At 40.4% G+C, this 22,375-nt stretch overlaps 2 protein-coding genes across 2 annotated transcripts; one reads left to right on the top strand and one right to left on the bottom strand.

Annotated features, from left to right (window-relative positions):
- Positions 1-341: 341 nt before the first annotated feature.
- dctn4 (dynactin 4) lies at positions 342-14,265 on the bottom strand. The gene is made up of 13 exons (XM_078260949.1): positions 14,074-14,265; positions 13,286-13,356; positions 12,958-13,136; positions 12,676-12,719; positions 11,872-11,979; positions 10,460-10,533; positions 7,889-8,001; positions 7,684-7,793; positions 7,508-7,581; positions 6,964-7,018; positions 3,914-4,021; positions 2,444-2,541; positions 342-1,793 (listed from the first exon to the last, which is right to left on the bottom strand). Exons 1-13 carry the CDS (start codon positions 14,206-14,208, stop codon positions 1,574-1,576), a joined length of 1,389 nt encoding a protein of 462 aa, XP_078117075.1. The 5' UTR covers positions 14,209-14,265; the 3' UTR covers positions 342-1,573.
- Positions 14,266-16,245: 1,980 nt separating this feature from the next.
- On the top strand, positions 16,246-21,469 carry gpx3 (glutathione peroxidase 3). The gene is made up of 5 exons (XM_078260948.1): positions 16,246-16,450; positions 18,924-19,071; positions 19,168-19,285; positions 19,866-19,965; positions 20,929-21,469. Exons 1-5 carry the CDS (start codon positions 16,376-16,378, stop codon positions 21,145-21,147), a joined length of 660 nt encoding a protein of 219 aa, XP_078117074.1. The 5' UTR covers positions 16,246-16,375; the 3' UTR covers positions 21,148-21,469.
- The last annotated feature ends 906 nt before the right edge of the window (positions 21,470-22,375 follow it).

Raw genomic sequence — 22,375 nt, 5'->3', positions numbered from 1 at the left:
TCCTGAAAAGAAACATCCAGCTTTGCTTGATTACACAAATGCTTCTATTTGGATCAGTGTCTGGTACCTTCTCAGTCAATCATAATTAGACATACGGTTTCATTTTGTAGGGAAATTCAAGATCATACTAAAGAACACGTCCCTGTATGCTCTTGAGTCTTTCCAAAGCCCTCTGACATGCTGCTATCAATCTGTTTGCCTGCAGTGCCATCCTGTGGTGAGAATTAAAAACAACTATCACAAAGCATTGTGTGATCCAAAGAGCCACAATTCATGACAAAAAAAACTTTCACCTGCTTTAAAAGTTATGTCAGCCCTCAAAAAAAGAAAAAGTCAAGAGGTCTGTTACAGTATCACATTATTTTATTAGCCGATACAGAATTAAGATTAACTGTGTTGTGAGGCTATGCTTTACTAATACACTTAATAACAAAAATAACCGCAGCTTACGATATTCACTGCCACAGAGGTCAGTGAGTTCTACAAACCAGGATACATTTTTAAAATCAGAAAAAAAAATGATAGTGTCTCAATACATCTAAATAATGAACACTTTGTCTTCATGTAATTTATAGAGCTTGGTATACATCCTCTCCATAGTGCTAGTGATGGTTACTGTTTAACTTCAGACAAAAGTAAAAGTATGTGCAGGTCTCACCTTCAACCAAAGAACCTTTCTGCTCAGGATCAGTAACTGTGATGACTTGTCTACCGTGTGCGATATTTACTATAGTTGAAGCATGCGAGTTAATACGATATTACTGTCTGCACAAAAGAATGTTGACGAGGATACATAAGCTGAAATCGCAGTGTGTGCTGCACGGTCGGGGATCGTTTGGATTGTTCTCAATTATGATTTCTGATTCTGCTCATTTATTCTCTACAATTTCTATAATCTCGATGCCGTTATATTAACATATAACCTCTCATCTTTGAGCATAAACTGCTATTTTCTACAAACTATAAAGACTAATATTTCACTCCAAAAATCCACAGCTAATACTTTGAAAATGACATACTTTGTAGTTGCTTTGCCATTTAAGAAAATACTGTATGTAGTACTAAGCAAAGTAAGCACATCAGTGGAATTTCTAAACAAAACGTAACATGTTTTAACAAGTCATTTTATGTATATATAAGGTTGTTTCCTGTAGTTAACCTCACACTAAAAGTGCTTTTTACCGATAGATGCTATAGTATTTAAGCTGAGGCGAATGATGATGTTGTGAAACACTATATATTGCCATGTTTTTGGCTAACAAAACAAAACAAAAAGAATCAGTAAGTCAAGTTAAACGTGATGCACTTATCAGTCTGCAGTCAGTCATGGTTTCCTGTAGTTTTATAAACTGGGCTATCATGCAATCACTGTATGTTCTACAATGTATCTGGTGACGCAGCTTAAGCTACAACTCTGAAACAACTATGTCAGGCAGATCATAAATAGTTCTTACAGATCAATAAGCAGAATCAGAAATCATTTTTGTAAATTAAATTCATCCCACAGGTTTACAGAAATTAGTTAAAAGAACTCAACAGTAGGACTGTTTGATAGTAAACCAAGTATTCATGTTCAGGGAGCGAGTGGTCCCAGCCTCAGCTCTACGTGGTGCGTGAGCCAAATGGCCTCAGCGGTGGTTTCGGCTCCCTCCTCGCTCTGCCTGACGGGAGCTGCGAGGTTGCGGAAGTCGTGTCGGATCTTAAATGAAACAGTGACGTCCGCATCCTCTTCTTTCTGAGGGATCACTTTGATGAAGAAACCAATCTTGTTGGATTTCCTGAAGGCAACAACACTGTGGAAAGAACAAAGGGGTCAGGTTAAGAGTTACCTCGCGCGACATGGGCAGGAGTAACCATGCCAATGTTCCCAAGACTATGCCTTCTGGGAGATAAAACAGAAACACCAACCCTGACAAAAAGCACACATTCAGTTCTGATGGTTGGGATAGCCTCTGCTGCCAGAATTATATTGAGATACTGTAAATACCCGTAAACCCAACAATGCGGGAGTGGAAACTCCTCATGAGTGAGACAGCATCATACAAGGTTATGCTGGCTAGAATAAGGGGCAAAGAGCTTGAGACTCTAGGAATTTGGGATTACTTCATGGTCCATCTGACCTTTTAACTAGTAGCCTGATTATGGGACTGTAACCGGATCTTTATGCCATCTCTATTTAACTTACTGACATTTTGTTTGATTGTTTTATTTAACTAATACCACTGTTCATTTTTTACACTCCTTGTGACCAGGATATCCTATGCTTTGGCTGAAATGTTATTTCACTATCTGACCTCTTCCGTCTTATTTGTCTTCTGTAAACTGTACCACATGAGCTGTTATTTGTCATATTTGCAATTAAAAATTTAAATTACAAAAAGTGTGTGTGTGTGTGTGTGTGTGTGTGTGTGTGTGTGTGTGTGTGTGTCTCTCTCTCTCTTACTCAGGGTCATCCTGGAAGTCCTGAGGTTCAGCCAGTTCATCGTACTCAGCAGCAGCATCCTTTCCTGCCAAGACCAGTTCTTTACTGGGTACCATAACCTAGAAGAGACAGTTCCAACAGTCAGTGATTTTCAGACTATTGGATGAGTCAACCTAGATTTTGAAGCAAGCCAATGTCAATTAATCGTTTTCTGGAGGGACTGGTTTAAGACCGACGCAGTTGTCAATTTCCGTCCAGCGCCCACGGCGTTTAAATAGCAAATGCACCTGCCCATATATATATATATATATATATACACACACACACACACATATATACACACACACACACATATATACATATATACACACACACACATATACACACACACACACACACACACATACATACATATATATCACACACACACACACATACATATATATATATATATACACATATATATACATATATACACACACATATATATATATATACACACATATATATATATATATATATAAAAATATTATAATAATAATATATTAAATATAATATATATTTTAAAGAAATTATTCAGGAATGGCCGACCCTGGGTAAGCGGACAAAGATGGATGGATTCAGGAATGGGCAGATGTACGGCAAATTGCCCAAACATAAAATAAACAATCAGGTTACTGTCATAATACCGACCCAAATGTCTGTAAGAGGTGAGCGCAGTCAGCCTGGGAAAAAGCTGGTCGATAAAAATCAACCACGCATGGCTTGCTGTGGTTCACGCTGCCCTCCAGGTGTTTGACTATCAGATCAAGCCGAATGACAGGACTGCACTCCGTTTGGCCACTATGTAAATGGAAATAGGTCATGGAGATGCTCCGTTTTAGCCGGGAGATCCTCCTTACCCAGTCTGGCCCATGACTTCATCGCTAAAGTGGCCAAGACAAACAGCCTGTAGCTCGCCGAGAGCCTCGCAGCAGCTGCTGGCCGCTCAGCAGACCGTTTACCACAGGAACACGGCACACTTAGCCGTGTGGGACAGCTGACAGATGGAAATAAAAATGGGACCCAACTGCTCTGCATATAAGATGATGACAAGGCTACCTACTCCATAAGGAACAGGCTGTGTGAAGGAGCAGACCACCCCACGTTCTCTGAAGCTGGCTGGTAAGATTGCAGGATTTGATAGAATATGCAATATTTAAGAGTAGGCAGGTGGTAAACAACTGCCACAGTCTGTGACTTTGCGCTTTTGTTATACTCTGTATTTGAGCCATGATGCTCTTTCCAGCTCCATTTATTGGTGTTTGGCCACCATGTGGGGCAGAAGTACTCCCAAACAAGCTGATAAACACACAGCCCTGACATAGTATTGCCTCATAAAGTGGCATGGTAATTAGTATTCACAGTAATTCTCACTACTTGAAACTTTCTGATACTTTCTTTGACTACAGTTTGTTTCAACAAATAAAAGGAGAACGTAGAGTTACATACCTTCGCAGTGCTATTGATATCATCCTGATCGTCGTCCTCACAGGCAGCCAATGTGACGTGGGTGATGTTCTCCACCGGGTTGGTCAGGGTCAGCAGCACTTGGCTCTCCTAAATAGAAAGGATGAGGAAAAAGACAAAAGTTGAACCCAAATTACCTTTCAAAGCTAAGTTCACTTATAAGGCCTGGTCTTCTTTTCCATCTAACTCAGTAAATGTAGAACTAGGAATTCTTGTTGAGGACAAGGTTTTGTCCTGATCAGGTATGCTTGTAGCTAGCAGGTTCTTAGGGACGCAAGGTGCATATCAGCCTTTTCTCACCAACTCTTGTATTTCGATCTATGGGCATCACGCTTGACAAGTACTAAAAGATGCAGTGTCTCCTTAGTGTTACAACCCCGTCCTAAAGTACAATACCTCACTCTTACATCATACTAGGGTTGGGTACCGAAACACGGTGCCAATAGGGCACCGGTTCCAATGTAAACAGTAGTAACGAGACCAAATAAGAACGAAAATTTCGGTGCCTGACTTTTTTTCCCTTTTTTTTCCTCAGAAGCATCGCTGCATGGGACGCTACGTTACCGTTAGCTAGTAGCTGGATGGTTAAACAATGGTTAAAATGCTGACAGCTTACGTTAAGCGGTGTAAAGTGTGACTGTATTTCCCTGTAGAGGATTCCGAGATGTAACAGTCCACAGCTGCCGTTATCGGAAAAACAACACACAGCCGGTGCGTTCACTTGAAACTCGCCATCCTTGTGGTGCATTCAAAGTTATTGTAAAAAACCCATTTCCCATCTGGTGCTTGTTTTTGTCGTTTACCAGCAATTTACTGGTGAAAAAAGTTATTGTTATTACATTATTAATCAATCATTTAATTTTGACCATATGGCCTTAGCAATTGTTATCGTGTTGTCGTTTTGTGCTCCTTTTTTATATATATATATATATATATATATATAACCCCTACATCATACACTCTGCTAGTAGCCTCAGTAATGTTTAAATGTCCTTTATTATAGTATTTTTAGGGGTCCAAGCCCAAGTCTGCAAGAACCGGCGGTAGCAAGAGCTACGCCGTTCGCACAGCAGGGCTGTGGAACCCTATTGTTTTTCTAAGGATTATTATTCTTCTCTGCCTAAACCTCCGACTACAGGGTACATTTACAGGGTAGATGGACAATGGGTCATGGACCACACCTACCAAAAATTACAAGTGGACCACTAGGTGGCGCTATAATGTTTTTTGCCTTTAACTCCTCCATTACACATCGCACATTAGAAAACCATACATCCACGTGTTCCTTGAATCAAGCTGAAACACATGATATAGGCCACGCCCATTTCTGCTTAAAATATTTTGCACATTGCACAAAACCAACTTTTGTTTTGTCGTCCTAGGCCGTGTGACGGATCAGCACGAAACCTGGTACGTAGCATCTCCAGATGGACCTGACCAAAAGTTACTCAAAGAATTTAGCTACGTTAAAGTATGCTCATTTGACGACCAAACAAATTTTCCTAGCTAGCTACCACACACATATCATATCTCGGCAAAGGTTATTTGTTATCAGCAAATAACTTGAGATCCTTGTTCAACATCCCACTATGATGCTCTGTACCAAATTTGGCGAAGATCGGCCTTTAGGGGGCGCTATAAGCAACGTTTATTTGTTTTGAACAACGTATGCACTCATAGATCTGAGTGACAGTTTTATACCTGAACTTCAAAGCAAATTTCCCTGTAGGACAATAAAAAATAGAGACTGACTGACTACAGGGGGTAAAGCAAGAAATCACTTGTAGACCCTGAAATGCTGCCCTGGAGGACATGTGAACAATGTATTAAATTAAGTATTATATAAATGTAAAACTGCTCAGGTATGGTACCTGACAACTTTAGGCCCCGTGCAGTGTACAGCATGTTACAGACCCAACTTCTTGAGGTTTAAGGGGAATTTTGGTATTTTTTTCAACCTGCACCCTATTTTTCCCAATTTTTTTTAATGGGAACAACACTGCAGCCAGCAGCCGTGAACCAGGCTGCAATGTAATCCCTATGGGGCAACAGCGACCGTCATTGTATGTCCACTGAAAGTGCCTGTTTTTGCCAATGACAAGCTCAGATTGTTATTGTAAGTGTCTGACTACATTATGGAAAGATGGTGAAGTTTCCGTTAAAGGAACACGCCGACTTATTGGGACTTTAGCTTATTCACCGTATCCCCCAGAGTTAGATAAGTCCATACATAACCTTCTCATCTCCCTCCCTGTCTGACGCACCCACCAGTAGCCTAGCTTAGCCCAGATCCTGGAGGTAACCGGCTCCCTGTAGCCTACTGCTCCCAATAAGTGACAAAATAACCCCAACATTTTCCTATTTACCTGTTGTGATTTGTATAGTCACAGCGTGTACAAATATCAAGGTCACATGAGACACTGCCATCTTCTAACCGTATATAAACTGGGAACTATATTCTCAGAAGGCGAAGCACTGCTACTTCTGCTACTTGGGCGGAGTGATTTGCATGCAGCACCTGAGAAGTGCCATGGTGAGGAGCAGAGAGTAACCGTGCTTTTTCAGGTGTTGCGCTAATCACTCCGCCCAAACAGCACACACTCTACCCAGCACTGCTCTCTCCAACTCTCTCACTCACGTTCCACACCGCTGTCTTCCGGCAACAAGTCACCTCGCAAGATTTCCGATCAAGACTTCACCATCTTTCCATAATGTTTTCAGACACTTGTAATAACAATCTGAGCCTGTCAGTGGCAAAACAAGCACTTTCAGTGGACGTACAGTACATTAATAGTTCGTAATTGCCCCATAGGATTACATTGCAACCTGTTTCGCAGCTGTTGACTGCATGGCTCTCCAATACTGGACCAATTTAAAGAAATTGTTGTTCCCATTAGTCACTTAGACACAAATACATGGGAAATTAGGGCCCAGGTTGAAAAATACAGAAATGCCCCTTTAAGATTATGAACAGAAGGAATATGACATTAAAAATATATATTCAACGTGCCAGAACCAGTACACACACTGACCTTCAGGTTTCGGAGATTTGGAATGGACATAATTCTCACTTCAGGGAGGTAACTCCTGTGGGAGGAAGCACACAAGGCTAATCAATAGCCAATCAATCACAGCTACACTCAAACACACTGGCCTTGTTCAACACAGCATTCAGCCAGACTCACTAAAAGCTGAGAATTGATCGTTGGTGCTATCAGCTAAAACGCGACCATTCACAAACAACGTGAACCTGAGAACGACAACATGCTATTTGTGCCATATGGATTACCCCAAATCAGTCAATTGGATTTATTTTCCATGACACCATTTTGGATCATGTATCATTTTTGGTTATTTTCCCTTTAACAATAACAAAATGTGTTTTAAGATGGAGCTACTTTTTCATGGATAATTTCCTGAACAGCTGATTATAGTTGATCTTGGCTACAATGTAACTTTAGGACCTCAATCTAATTAAACTACATCAGGCTTCAGGCTGATTTATATTTTTTAATAAAAAAGAAAAATCATCATGAAGACACGTGTTTAGGACAGAATCTGACGACCAGTACTCACACAGCCACCAGCTGGATTTTAAACTTGATTGAAGTAGGATTAAACTCTGGCTTGCTCAAGTTGTGCTCACATTTCTGGAGGAGGAAATTAAGAAAACAAAATGTTATCTAAATAGGATCTACATAACAACAACAGCCATTGATTACAGGAGAGTAAAACACAGAAGTGGTACCGACCCTGCAGCGCAGTGAGCGCTTCATCAGGAGGTGTTTGTGTCTGGGGTGGAGCTGAGACGCCACTGCAGGCTGGAAGTCTGGCTGCAGAAGCCGCTGGCGCAGCGTGGTCACTGGAAGGACACAACACAACTTAGACTCAACTCTACTGCAAATAGAGAGACGCAAACTATCAGTGTTGTTTAATGAGCCCCAAACAAACGCTTACCCTCCGGTAAGCTGATGGGCCTGGTATAACAGTCTTCAGGCAGGGGTTCCACTTCATCAAGGGCCTGGGCAGGTTCAATGGTGATCTCCTTCTGGTCCTCACCCTCTTTAAGGCTGGTGAAGTTACACAAATACTGCTATCAACATTCTGTTGTATCTAATAGATTTATTATAAGATGGCAATTTAATGTAAACTGAAAGATATAAACCATAGTGAGATTTTCTAATGTTCACACCAATCAGACCACATACACGTTACAACAAATGTACTAACAGTGTAGGTGTTTTTTTTTTTTTAAGTTTAGCACATTAACTACTAATAACCTATGTTTATCTTAAATTGCCACTGAGTACTTTCCCAGCATAAAGTAAGGCTTTAGACTTATTTTGTACTTTCTTGGTAGCCACTGGTTTAACAACTTGCAAAGACTTGACCCAATATGTGAGGTAGGTTATGCAGTTAGCAGTCCAGCAGCTATTTTTTAGTCATGTTTAAATTAAAATTGCATGGTTATGCAGTTGAGAAAAGAGACTTTTGAGAATTCAGCGTTGGTGCCTGCTAGTAGGGGTGGTACGGTTCATGAAAAAATATCCGAACCGCTCGGTCCGCTTGTCTCGGTTCGGAGCGTGTGTTCGACGCATGCGCAATGTAGCCTCCTGCCCGTCAGGTGCCCATCAGGTGCCCATCAGAGTGATAGAGAAAGACATCTTTATCTCTATGGCTCTGGTGCCCGTATGTGACCTCAGACAGTGTGTTTCCCTTTCACGCGAAAGAAGAGGTGTGGACAAGTTACCAACAAAACGTACAGCTAAAGACCGTGCAAAACATTTCAGACCGTCCTGCCAACCTGTATACATTTTAACATCAATGTACTGTAACGATTTTTCACTCTCAAGTCGCTGAAGCGGCTGCAGTTTAGATCCTGTCGGGTCTCTGCAGCGGGTGGGGCTGCTCAGTTCTCCCCGCGACTGACACGTGTACACACACACACACACACACACACACAGATGAGACGTATACAGGAGGACCTGACAGCTACGCTCGTTATTGTAAGTGCAATAAGTCCAATAAGTAGGCTACTTTATCAAACCGTATGACTGTGTGTCCAAGCCCAGGCCAGGATAGGAAATTAACTAACAATGTTAACTGTTTACGTTTAACGTATTCTGACGGAGCTTTAAGAGTTCCTCTCATTTTCTTTTAAAGGATACATTTTTGTAAGAGATACACTGAAGTTGGCAGTTTGATAAATGCAAGTTATTTCAATTGATATTCTGTAATATTTCAATCTTCAAGTGCTAAAAAGGAACATAAGTTCCTGTAGATGGCAATACACATTCTCCTTTTTTTGCCAAATAAATGAAAAACATGTTGAAATCATCAATGTCTTCCCTCTTGCTGTATCAAAATCTCACCTAGCTTTCCTCAGAGATGGTCCCAATAATGTGCTTAAAATCAAGTCAAATTCAGTTTGTGCATGGTTACATGATATAACTATATCATTATTTAATACTGTATCCTACATTGTGGATAATTAAGCTATATATCATATGCTGAAGTATATTTCTGGAGTGTTAAAGATTAAAAGAAAAAATAACAAGAACCGTACAGAACCGAAAACCGTGACCCTAAAACCGTGATACGAACCGAACCGTACCACCCCTACCTGCTAGGGGCACTTTGACTTTTTACACTTGGCTACTGAACGGCAACCTTTTCAGACCAGAGACCAACGTCACTTAATTACTTTCATGTTTTACGCGTCTCCTGGATCTGACAGCAAACTTTGTCAATAAAGTGCCTTTTGTCAGCCAATTATTAATTTCCAGACGTTAAGCAGGGTCCTTAGAATGCATCCCGGTGGTGGAATATAAAGATGGTGATCACTCACAACTGTATTGGTGATGACGTAACTTTGAAAAAAAATAAGGGTGACGAACTGTTCACTGTGATGGATTACCTATGAATCTCAGTCCAAGTTTCTTTCAAAGCTCTACAAATTAAATTAACTAAAATTAATAAAACAATGGCTGCTGGATGGTAAGAAATCAATTCATCTAAGTCACCAATAATAATTTTTAATAATTTATACTCTTTATTGATCCCCAATAGGGAAATTATAATTTACACTCTGTTATTACACACAGGCCTGACACACACACACACACACACACACACACACACACACACACACACACACACACACACACACACACACACACACACACACACACACACACACACACACACACACACACACACACACACACACGAGAGATGTCAGAGTGAGTGGGCTGTGACTGCTGAACAGGCGCCCTGAACAGTTTGGGGGGGGTTCGGTGCCTTGCTCAAGGGCACCTTGGCAGTGCCCAGGAGGTGAACTGGCACCTCTCCAGCTACCAGTCCACCTCCGTATTTCGGTCCATACGGGGACTTGAACCAGCGACCCAACTCCCTACAGACTGAGCTACTGCCACCCCCCAATAATATGCATGTACTATACTATGAAAATAAATGCGTGTGGAGTCAAAAGCAGCAGTAATTCCCTGTATAAGACAAAAGACAACTCACGAAAGGCCAGACAGGCTTGATATGGGAGCTCCAGGCCTCTGCCTCTGCAGTCTGGTTCCAAGGCCATATTTTTCCTGGAGTGAATTAAGGTGTGGGGGGGGGAAACAAGATCAGGCATTTTCCCCGTTGAAAAGAAAGGATAACTCAAGACAATTTATGAAATTACATAACCATTTTTCTACATGACTACTTCTAACACAAAGTCTTGACCCCCCAAAGGGGAATTTTTACTTTGCTTTAAAAAACTAAAATGGAAAGAAATGGTATTTGTCATTAAAATAAACAAATAAGCCAAAAACTATTCCATTTGTCTTGTGGTAAAAGACCAAACAAGAGCCTTTCTGCCCAGGATAGTGGGAGAGACTGACAGACTGAGGATGCAGGACTTAATTAGTATAACAAATATTTTTGATCTGGTTACACAGACTTCAACAAAGTCTATTTCTTCTCTCCCTCTAACCACTAGAAAGGCTCCCATTGTGCGGATCTCAGTCTCATTTACCCAAGGAGACAGTCATGTGACCTTACTCAGTAAGGGATTAGACACAAAAGAGGTAAAAGAGAAGACAGTGCTACTCTAAAGAAGACTATCCAAGTTGTGAAAAATACAACTCACCACCACATGAATAGTGTGTTGCTGGGGAGCAAAAATCAAAATGTCAGAGCGCATTAGCAAAGAAAAAAAGAGAGAATAAAGAACAAGGTGAAACCAAAGCAGTTTAGCAAACATTAGTGGCATTTGGTGACATGCAACAGCAACAGAAATGCATCAGTGATGGAAAACAACTGCGGGACATCACAGCGTTAAGTGTTTCAAATGGTTCCATTACACAATAGGAAAGACGGGTTTGCATTATTGAATGTGAATTATTGTAGAAGCAGAATGCAGGGGGTGTAAAACCATGAGCCAACAAGCTCAAGACCATGTCCACACCAGGGCAACTACATTCCTTTGCCCAGTAGACGGACTAAGCTGACTTTTTGCTGCTGTTTTAGAATTTCAATGTGGATGGAGAACTTTATGAAAGCAACCCAAAAATGTTGACGTTGTTTCATACGTATCCGCCTTACTACAGACATGGTGTAAATCTGGCACTCCAACCAAGCACTACAGCTGCTGATATAGATCGTGCTTTGATTAAAGGTGAGATAGTCATATAATAGTCATATAATTCTCAATGGCACATACTTTGAGTATAACTTTGGTAATGTTATTGAGATTACGGTATAACCTCTGTATCAAATAAATCCCTTAAATGCATATAATAGTTGATATAAATTCTGCTCCGACAGTACCTGCACACATTGTAAGAGATTACAGTGAGACAACAGCTGTTTGACATTTAAAAAGGTTAGGAGGAAGGTATGGAATTTGTGAAAAGGCTGAACTGGGCTGAGACGGAGTAGAGTACCGAGAACGCCAGAGGCATGCACTGTCGTCTCCTGGCCAGCTTCTTCCTATCCCTCTCCTGCTTCTCTCTGTGGGCCAGCTGCTGGTAATACTCGATCAGCTTGTTGATCTGTTGGAAACAAATATTTTCATACAGAGAGTGGTCATCAATGCATCAATGTATTTATTTTTACCTAGCACTACATATTGTCCAGTTACACAACAGTTTGCAGGGTTTGAGGTAAGTAAATATAAATTTAAAAAAGGGAACACATGTTGACCACCTGTACAATAGACGCCTCTGTTACATGTTTGTGTTATGAAGCAACCAATTGTAGCACTATGCCCAATACAAATTTCCCCTCGGGGACAATAAAGTGTTTTCTATTCTAACTGTAAAATACAGCACACCAGGATTTTCCATCTGCGTTATTATGTCACAAAAAAATCCAGGAGGTATCGTGTAATTTAACTTGTAAAATGTGGTGCAGAATAATGATCAACTCCTATTACAATCACTAAAACACAAAAAATTATTTTGTACAATTGAAGGTGTATAAACTAAAATAAATGCACTAATTTACTAGATCATTTGCTTTTCTAGATAACCACTTGAATTATTAAAATTGAGAAGGGGGCATTAATGGTTTGTTATTTGTGGGGCATTTGTGGCCACAGCAACTAAGCAACCACTTAGTTTGCTTTTGCCTCTGGCCGACTTTGTGTCACTTATTCAGAGACATATCTATTCAAAAACAAGTAATGCATGATCAGGAAACATGTGAGAAACTTGTGAGAATTTAAATGACTACAGGCGAAAACGTACCCGCTGAGTATGAGGGTTCTCTGGCTCCTGCCATCCACCGCTGGCTGCAGTGAACAGAATTAACCAAAGAATGAGACTTAAGACAGCAATAACAAACAAATCCAACGGATAACAGCTTTCTTCATGAGCTGAGTTAATGAGCAAATGTAGACGTATAGCAGGACTTGGACACATGGTGGTATTATTGTAATGCTGATGCTTCTTACTGGTATTTGAAGTTAAAATTGTGGAAATACTGTAACTATGACCACATGCATGTGTCTACATTATATCAGCACCCACCAACTGATTTGTCAGCCATTCCCACGTCCCTGGAGGTCCAGCGACAGAAGCCGCAGGCCAGGTAATAGGCCTTTTTCATGGCCGTCTTGGTAGGATCATCAGGCAGAGGAGCTGGGATGTTTGTGGCTCGCGTAGACAGTGTGTGCATGCAACTCGGGCAGTCGAAACAATTTGCACACCTACAGCAGAGCACAGATAATCAGGAATGAGTGAAAGGGCATTAATGACATACATATAAAGTATGGAGACCAGTCAGGTCAACAGTGACCTGCACGAGTGCTGTATGTATGTAACTTTTTTTTTTTATGTTTGTGCATGTCAGTCTCACCTGTTCTTTTTAAGCTTAGCCTCTGCAGATGGCATGTTCTCCAGGCAGCTTGGACAATAGTGGGAGTCCACCTGATCACCAAAAACAGGGGTACAAGAAATGAGTCAGTCAAACTGTGCAGCCACATATTAAAGTTATTGTTACACAGTGGCTTCCTAACTAGGATCATCAAAGACTGCCATCAAACATCGTTAGCATGTATTAGGGCAGTGTGGTACAATGACGAAGATGGGAGCTGAATATTGTTTTCAGGAGGCAAGCTTGGCGTTTTTTGTATTCTCTGTTACGTTAAGCAATCCCATGTTTACAAAGAAAAGTCACTGATGTGATCTGAAGTTGCAATAGGTGCCAAATCTAAAGCACTCTGGGTGTGGTGTCCATAACTGTGAGCCACGTTAACAAGATGGATTTTGATAGCGAGGACGGTAGCTAGGGTGGACTAATGTTGTTAACAAATAGATGTACTTGTCGGACATAGTCTTTGTGTATGAGCTAAGCGAACACTTGAACGTTGAGCTAAAAAATGGCAAGTTGTTCGCTCATTTATGCTGTGCTCAACATAACGCTAAGACCCACGGAAGTTAAACCGTCGCTTGCAGCCAATGAGAGGAGTAGACTGTTGGGAAAAAACTTGATTGACATGCGGCTTAGCCATACAATGCGCGAGTTGGTTAGACTAAGCCCACCTACCTCAAAGCTACTAGCAAGCCGGCTAACAACAAAGTAGCTGCTGACTAAATTAAGCTAACGGCTAGCTTGAGCATAGTGAGGGGAAAACGTTAACGTACCTCGTGAGACACACATTCCAGAGACCGTAGCTCACTACAGTAGCGACAGAAATAAAGTTGAGATAAAGGGGCTCTAATCCTTTTCTCTCCACGAACCAGATAGACAACTCTATCTGGCTGCAGAAGGGACGCCATCTCTGAACAGCACAGCCGAGTCCGTGGGCTCACTGTCTGCACTGCTAGTATTGATGTCACCGCTAGTTGTCTGGCCCTTGAGGAAACAGAAACAGTGTGCTCAATGTTGACCTCATGTGGTCAATATTGAAACTGCCAGCCCCACACCCAGGAAGAGATGAACTAATACAGAATGGACGCATAGCTGTGTAGCCTATGGTTTCAGCTTTCAACCAACAGCTCAGCCATTCTTGCTCACACCAGACTAGTTTTTGTAGATTATTATATGCTAAAAAGTTATAGGTATGATACAGAAATAAATAGACCAAAATCTCCATTAGAGATTATGAATTGATAGTGTTTTGTACTCATTGCAACAGAGTTGCGTGCAGTCATAGAGGTGTTGGATATAAGAATTTAGGGAAAGAATAGAACAGGGGCTCACTCGGCTGAAGAGATACGTGGACAGGCTCCAGCTATTTGTCTGTTGCTAGGGAAACTTAGTCTCTGCTTTGTGATCCCACAGATCTGTGTCTGTAACTCTCATGCTTGACTAATTAAAACATACTCGTTCAAAATAGTACTATCATCTCATTGATTCTTGTGTAGGATCGGTGTAAAACCAATTTAAGAATACACAGGGAAGAGCAATTGGAGTCAGGTTTTGGTACCCTTTTTAGGGACACATGGATATTCCCAACATTTTGCATGAAAACATCAACATATTTTTTTTATTTAATCATTTTGCCAGTCCAATTAAATAAAATTTTAACTGTAAAAGATAGGCTAGTCAAATTTGGACATAGGCCTAGCTAGGTCTTAGTTCTGAGTCATAGCCTACAATGTAACCTACCTGTATGCCTATATTTCATTAAAAATAATCACTGCTGTAATAGTGTCCGCTGTCTAACGTTAGCTAGCAGCTCCAGGGTCCGTCACTCTGGGATCATAACATAGGCCTATGTGAAATATATATTTTTAAATCCCTCAAAGAGACTGGACAAATTCACAAATGTATTATGGCTTTATGTTGCCCTGCTAGAAATTGAATGCGTGTGGCCTTATCTAAACTGAACCCTGTGTAAAAGGTCTGTCAGCCACTCACAGGGCATAAGTAGCTCACCATGGCAACAGCTAAACCCTACAGAGAAGAAATTATCCCTGAATAAAAATCAAACTGCAGTAGTTCTCCTTTTTTCAGGAAAGGTGATGCTTATAATCTTGTATACTATTCATTATAAGATTCAGTTCAACTTGCCTCTCCAATAGACTCTTTTATTCATTTGTATCTTATATAATTAAATTTTTTTTGTACACTACCAGTCAAAAGTTTGGGGTCACTTAGAAATTTCCATTCCAGTCTATTCCAGACAGAATACCAGCTGAGATCAGTTGCATTGTTTTTTTTAATCAGAGCAGCAGTTTTCAGATTACATCATGTGCTTACATAATTGCAAAAGGGTTCTCGACTGTTGTAGAAAGAAGTGGCTGATCTTTAATGCAGTATCTACATTGCCTATTATCAACAACCATTCATCCAATGTTCCAAAGGCACATTCTGTTTACGAATCTGATATCATTTTAAAAGGCTAACTGAGAAAACATTGGAAAACCCTTTTGCAATTATGTAAGCACATAATGTAATCTAAAAACTGCTGCCCTGGTTAAAAAAAGCAATGCAACTGATCTCAGCTGGTATTCTGTCTGTAATGGAGTGGAATGGAAATTTCTAAGTGACCCCAAACTTTTGACCGTTAGTGTATATGAATGCTTTTTATGGGCAGCTCACACACAGAGACCTAGTTGATTAAGTGTGCTTTGTTTTTGGCAGATTCAGTTAATTATGGGAAGGGAGAACTTCATTCAGTTAAATAATCATTGGGCTACTAAATAATAGCGATATCGATTGCCCCATGAGAGCTCTCAAACAGTGGCTCCTCCTCATGTGAATGCTATGAAACCAGAAGAGTTATCTATCTACTACTACTAACCCTAACTTTCCGCCTAGCCTACCCATAGACAGTTAAAGAAACTAGGTGCATTTATTGGGCCTTTTGCATGGTACACGTTACGTCGGCAGGGGGCGTCATCTTAGCCAGCTGTGCGCCACCTTCGCCCCCTTCCAGAGGCGTTATTTATCCTGAGGGAGAAGCGGTCAGTGAGCAGTAGAGTCTCGGGGAAGGAGGGCATGATGCGACACTTCTTACCGCTGCTGTTCCTCGGTCTGCTGCGACCGTGCTACGCCGAAGCAACGTTAACACAGGTAGGCTACCTGCTGATATCCACAGACACGCACGGCAATTTCATTTTATCAATCCAGATAGATATAGGCTAGACTAGGGTGACCAGACGTCCCCGGTTTCGGTGACCTGTCCCCGGCTGGAGCTGTCCCCGGAAATGTCCCCGGTTTTCACTGTGACTGACAGACCCGAAATTGGAATGAAATAGTCGTGCACCCTACACGCACAGGCTCAAGACAGCCAGAGCAAGCACTGCTCAGAGCTCAGAGATGTTTTAGAATGCCCATTTTACGATGCTAAAATTACTGTTTATTTACATGGAGTCTGGTGGGTTCAGCGAACGCAATTTCGCGGACTTTTTATGTTTTAAAAAAAGGATCTTACTCTTTAACAGAAAGGTCGAGCTCCTTTAGAAATCCTTTCCATAATGTTGTCAGACACTTAGAATATTAATCTGAGCCTGTCAGTGGCAAAACGAGCACTTTTATGAACGTAAAAACAAGCTGTACAATTGACGTCCTATTAACTTACATTGTAGCTTGTTTCGCCGTTTCCGACTGCAGCGATCTCGTTTAATACTGAACCAATGTCAAAGGAAAATATTTCCTCAATAGTTTTAATTGTATCCGATACTCAATGAGCTGTTGCAGAAACAAGCCCAGCGTGAAGCAATAAAGCAAAAGCTGTCAGATAAATGTAGTGCAGTAAACATTACAACATTTCCCTCTGAGGTAAGTATGAAGTAGCAACAGGGGCGATTCTAGGATCAGACCTTTAGGGGGGCTCAGCCCCTAATGAGAATGTGACACGGATATGGCGCATGCAAAAGTGTTAACCCCATTGCTGTGACATATTGCAAGACAATTAACACATGAATTTATATGAAATGTTATCATATTTGCATTCTGCATAAATCTCTGCACACCCATTACTCTCTGTGAAATATCTCACAAACTCTTTACTCAACACATGCATCAGTACAACAAGTGGTCCCTGAGTAATCCGGTTTTGAAATTGCAACAAAATTTCTACATGGTCTACAACTTTATAATGTATTCTCATGTAAACTATTTATGTCAGCACAGATATTTTTTGTAAATTGCTTAGCTAGTGTATTCCCCCATAATGGTTATTATATTGCCAGAGTCCAGACAATCCGACTTACTTATCTATATATCCCACTTACAAATATAAATATATATATCTACTGGTATGCTTCCTAGTGATATTAATGCAAAAATATGAAGAAAAAACTATTCCACCTGTGTGTGCATGGTTAAAATTCTGAAGTGAAATATTCCCATCCATAGATATATAAATAATCAAGTCTAACCTCTGAATTTCTTTTCAAAGTGCACCAGATTGATGCATTTAAACATTAAAATACACAAACTTTTCTTACAGGGGAGCATGCCCCCCCCCATGGGCTCCATGGGCTTGTGTTTTGCAGTTTGGCAGATGTCAGTAGCCTAGCCCACATAACAACTGAGGTAGTAGGAGGAAGAAGGTCAAAGTGTAGCAGCTGTTACTGATGTGACTTATTTGGTGGCATTGGGATCCATTTGGTAAATAAGCCCCTGATGTTTGCATTGCAACAGGTCACTGTCAACAGTGGAACAGTTTGTGCATTACAAATATGATTTTGTTTTCAATATAAGATATATATAAATATATTTGGGACACATGTAGGGCTGCATCTAACTTTATATATTATTTTTTTTGTTGTTTTAAAAGTTCAATGAAATTGACTCAGGTGAAAGAAAAAGTAATTAAAAGGAGTAGGCGATTGATAAATGTTACCACAGCACACCACCCATAATCAAACATTTGTATTAAGTGAGAGAGATCAAGGCCTACTATTGGCTAAAAAATGGGCGTTGTAGATAATAATAAACTAAGACAAATAATGGACATATCATCCAGTCTGTTGGAGCCATTACACAACTTTGTTTTGTTTATATACCACGTTGGTTATGCTAATTAATCTGCAGTTTTTTGTTTGAGCACTGGGGGGAGCATTGCCTTTGGGAAGGCATATAGGTCACAGCCAGGGATACACAGGCGTGTGGCTAGGGGGAAAAGCAGACAGCTTTTTTACGGTGTCAGGATTGCATGTCATTGTTTGATTTGCAAAAGAAAATGAATGGAACTAAACCAGAAATGAAATGAAATGGACTGTATTGCTTGTGCTACGGTGAGCAGGCCGTCAGGAAAATAAATGGGTCACAGCACCGAAATGCAGACAGATTGCGGCTATTGATTATTGGCATGCACACACATGTCCAAGCAAGTTCTTCCCTGGTCCCACCTCATTGGCCTAATGTAGGAGTTGGTAAAATACTCTACACAGTCCATATGCAAGAAATGCATACATACAGAAAGCATCTTTTATAAGCAAAAATTCTACACTGAAGAAATACTGATGGATGATTGTGTTAGCTGTTGGCCAGTTAAAACAAATACATAACCTGCGTTGACCTGTGTATGTACTTCCAGCGGTGTGAATCCACACATGGCACCATTTACAAATACCAGGCAAAGACTCTAAACCAGAGTCGCACTGTGAACTTCAGTGACTACACGGGCAAGAGTGTCCTCTTCATCAACGTGGCCACGTACTGAGGATACACCTTCCAGTATGTGGGTAAGAAACGGCACGACTGACATCATTATTTTGTTTTGCAGTATGGAAAAAAAAACAAGCTTCTCTACCTGAATACGTTTAACTTTTTATTATCAGAACTGAATGCACTACACGAGGAGATGAAACCTCTTGGACTCACCATTCTTGGCTTCCCTTGCAACCAATTTGGGAAACAGGAACCAGGGACGAACCGTGAAATTCTGCCAGGTTTAAAGTGAGAAATGTTTCTCTTTAAATGCAAATGAATATCAGATCAATCACAACTCACTGAATGAAAACACTATAAGCATAACAAAACAAGTAGGTTAAAGCCATATATCATTTCAGTTAGGTAAAAGAAAATATCAGCTTGTTGGAAACTTAAAAGGCCTTTTTATACTGGAATGTTTTTCAGCTTGTAGAAGTAAAAAATGTTAAAACATGAGAATCCCCTAAATTTGAATCGTAAGCTTCTCACACAACAGTATATATATTGTAATGTTCTGTAACATAAAACCTTCAAAGCTGGATGTAGAGAGGAATTTGCAATATTTGTAAATCCTCTGTCAATCAGCAAAGCTTCATTTAATCAGGTAAGACATTCTTTGGCAATAAGATCAGTTTCTGTTAGAGGCCTCTCTAACACGCTTAGAATGTATGTCTCAGGTTCCATAAGTCCTCTTCTATCCATAGCAAAGCCATTGCAATAGACTTGTGTGGAGTTTTCTCAGCTTGTATGAATCTAGGGCAGCTGCCAAGCCATAAAGTGCTCAGAGGCCCATCCACTGATAAGCTGCCCTCTTTCTGGATTCCAGGCATGTTAGACCGGGCAATGGATTTGTTCCAAACTTCCTGCTGTTCGAGAAGGGTGATGTAAATGGAAAAGACGAGCAAGAGGTTTTCACTTTCCTGAAGGTACGTTATGGTGTGTGTGTGTGTGTGTGTGTGTGTGTGTGTGTGTGTGTGTGTGTGTGTGTGTGTGTGTGTGTGAATAAAAACTTTAATGTATACTGTAATGGAGGTAGCCCGTTTATATCCGCATATATTTGTGTATTACGAATGCTCAGAGGTGGAGTGTACTTTACTCAAGTACCGTACTTTAGTACAATTATGAGGTACTTTACTTGAGTATTTCCCTTTTTATGCTATTTCATACTTTCACTCCATTTTGAAGGCCAATGTTGTACTTTTTACTCTTTTTTATTTATTTAACATTAGTTACTCGTTACTTTACATATTCAAAATATAAACTAATAAATTATGATATCACATTATTAAGCTACCCGTCAGTATATAAAGTAGTTGAAATGAGCCCTGCCTTTACCAGCTTCAGCATCACTAATTATAATTCAGTAATATGATATATATTATTTTTGAAATGATCCATTCTGCATAATGTGTACTTTTACTTCTGGTACTTTAAGTATATTTTGGTGTTAATACTTTTGTACTTTTTCTTGTTTATAATTTTGACTGCAGGACTTGTAACAGAGTATTTTTATACTGTGGTATTACTACTTTACTTTCTACTAAAGATCTGAATACTTCTTCCACCACTGCTAATGCTATACAGTACTCCAGCTGTGCACTAACTCTCCAGACAAACATCTCATTACTACTAGCTATTAACAGATATGACTAGGTCTTGGATTTTGATGTATGATCCACTGGAAAACATTCCCACTAGGTTTCCTGTAATGGATGAAGAGCAAGGAGTTATTATAGCATCATGAAAATTATTAATTTACTTAACAAAATAGATGTAATTTGCAAATCCAAGTCATGTCTGGGCCCATACAGCTCTGTAAGGTGGTTGGTCACTTGACAGTGCAGACTTTGCTGCTCTTTCATTATAATCTTGTGCTTTATGCCATGCAGAACTCCTGCCCTCCAGTTGGAGACGTCTTGGGTAACCCCTCCAGAATGTTCTGGGACCCTGTGAAGCTCAGTGACATCAAGTGGAACTTTGAAAAGTTTCTGGTGGGACCAGACGGAAAGCCAGCAATGAGGTGGCATCCAAGTGTCAACATTTCTGAGGTCCAAGCTGACATTCGCAAATACCTGCTCCAACTATACACACAGGAGGTGTTTAATTAGAGCTCTGATTCAACATATGGTATTGTCCCTCTAATGAAGTACCTGCAATGATATACACAGGATAAGTAGAGCTAGTGTAGAATGTAAAAGAGCAAATGTTAACAGATTCTGATACACGAAGATGGCATGTTGAATGAAGAGGAGGCTTGAAAACAGGAACTCTGTGGTGCCTCGTCGGAGTCTGGGGTTCAGGCCAGCTCTTTAGTGCATTCGGGCTACCCTGAAATCCCACAGCATTATGTCGTCTTCTCATCCCAGGACCTGTTAGTCATTACAGCCTAAATGTTATTTGCTTCGAATAAATCATAGAGAACACACTGATGACCCGACCTTTTTTTCCTTTTTTTAAAACGAGAAACAGATATAATCTGGCTGTCACGTCATGGAAAGGTGAACATGATGTAGCAAATTTGTGGCACGACATTTCTATTGTGCAATAAAAATAGAAAATAAACTGAACATGAATAAGCAGGGTAAGATGCTTATAGACATTTAGAATAGATTTATTAAGCCAGTCAAATACAAAAAGTCTCACATGTGCTTTTGCCTACAGCAAAAAAGAAAAAGGGCTACAAACCAAGAAAATACAACTGCCAGTAATTACAGCATACCTTTCAAAGTGCAATTCTTCTAGTTTCAGCTCTCACCCATCAGGAATTTGTTCCCTGTAACCTGTTTGATAAACTGGAGCTTTTTCTAATTCATCTGCACACATTTTGAAGCCCTTCATCTGACTACCTGACATACACTATACTAAAGGAAATTTAATGGGTATTCAGTTAAAACAATGGCTTGATTTGAGATTGGATCTTCCTTTTTAAAATGGCAACACACATCTTGAGGTGTGGATCCTATGTCTGTTATCAGGGCTCTTGACTTAATGTTACAGCAGTACACGGGACTGCATGGATTGCTGGTTGTTGAAGTGGCGCAAAGCCAGATATCCTGGCAGAGGTTTTTCTCTGAGGAGCGGCTGTACTGCTGCAACACTAGATCTAGGGCCTCCAAATCTTCCCCTTTCTGTTGCTTGAGCCGTACTAGTTGCACGGATTACAACTCAATAAGTAAACATGGAATGTATGAAGAGGAATACCTTCATCGCTGCTGCCTAAAGGTTTTGGTGCTGTAACTTATGGATACTCTATGTTGGGGCTAAACTGTGGGCAATAGTACAGGATGCAGTAAGATGCGTATGAATGAGTGGTCAAAATCATCAAATCAATTGTGG

Source organism: Sander vitreus, chromosome 10 (assembly GCF_031162955.1).
Source record: "Sander vitreus isolate 19-12246 chromosome 10, sanVit1, whole genome shotgun sequence".
NCBI lineage: Eukaryota > Metazoa > Chordata > Actinopteri > Perciformes > Percidae > Sander > Sander vitreus.
Note: the sequence above shows the minus strand (reverse complement) of the source record. Positions and strands in the feature narration are given on the sequence as shown.

What these genes read in the sequence shown, in the direction of transcription:
- dctn4 (XM_078260949.1), bottom strand. Translation starts at nt 14,208, where the DNA reads ATGGCGTCCCTTCTGCAGCCAGATAGAGTTGTCTATCTGGTTCGTGGA. An exon ending in AGAACCCTCATACTCAGCGG is followed by an intron (nt 11,980 to 12,675) that starts GTACGTTTTCGC and finishes TGTTTCCAACAG; the next exon opens with ATCAACAAGCTGATCGAGTA. An exon ending in TCAAGCCTGTCTGGCCTTTC is followed by an intron (nt 8,002 to 10,459) that starts GTGAGTTGTCTT and finishes TAACTTCACCAG; the next exon opens with CCTTAAAGAGGGTGAGGACC.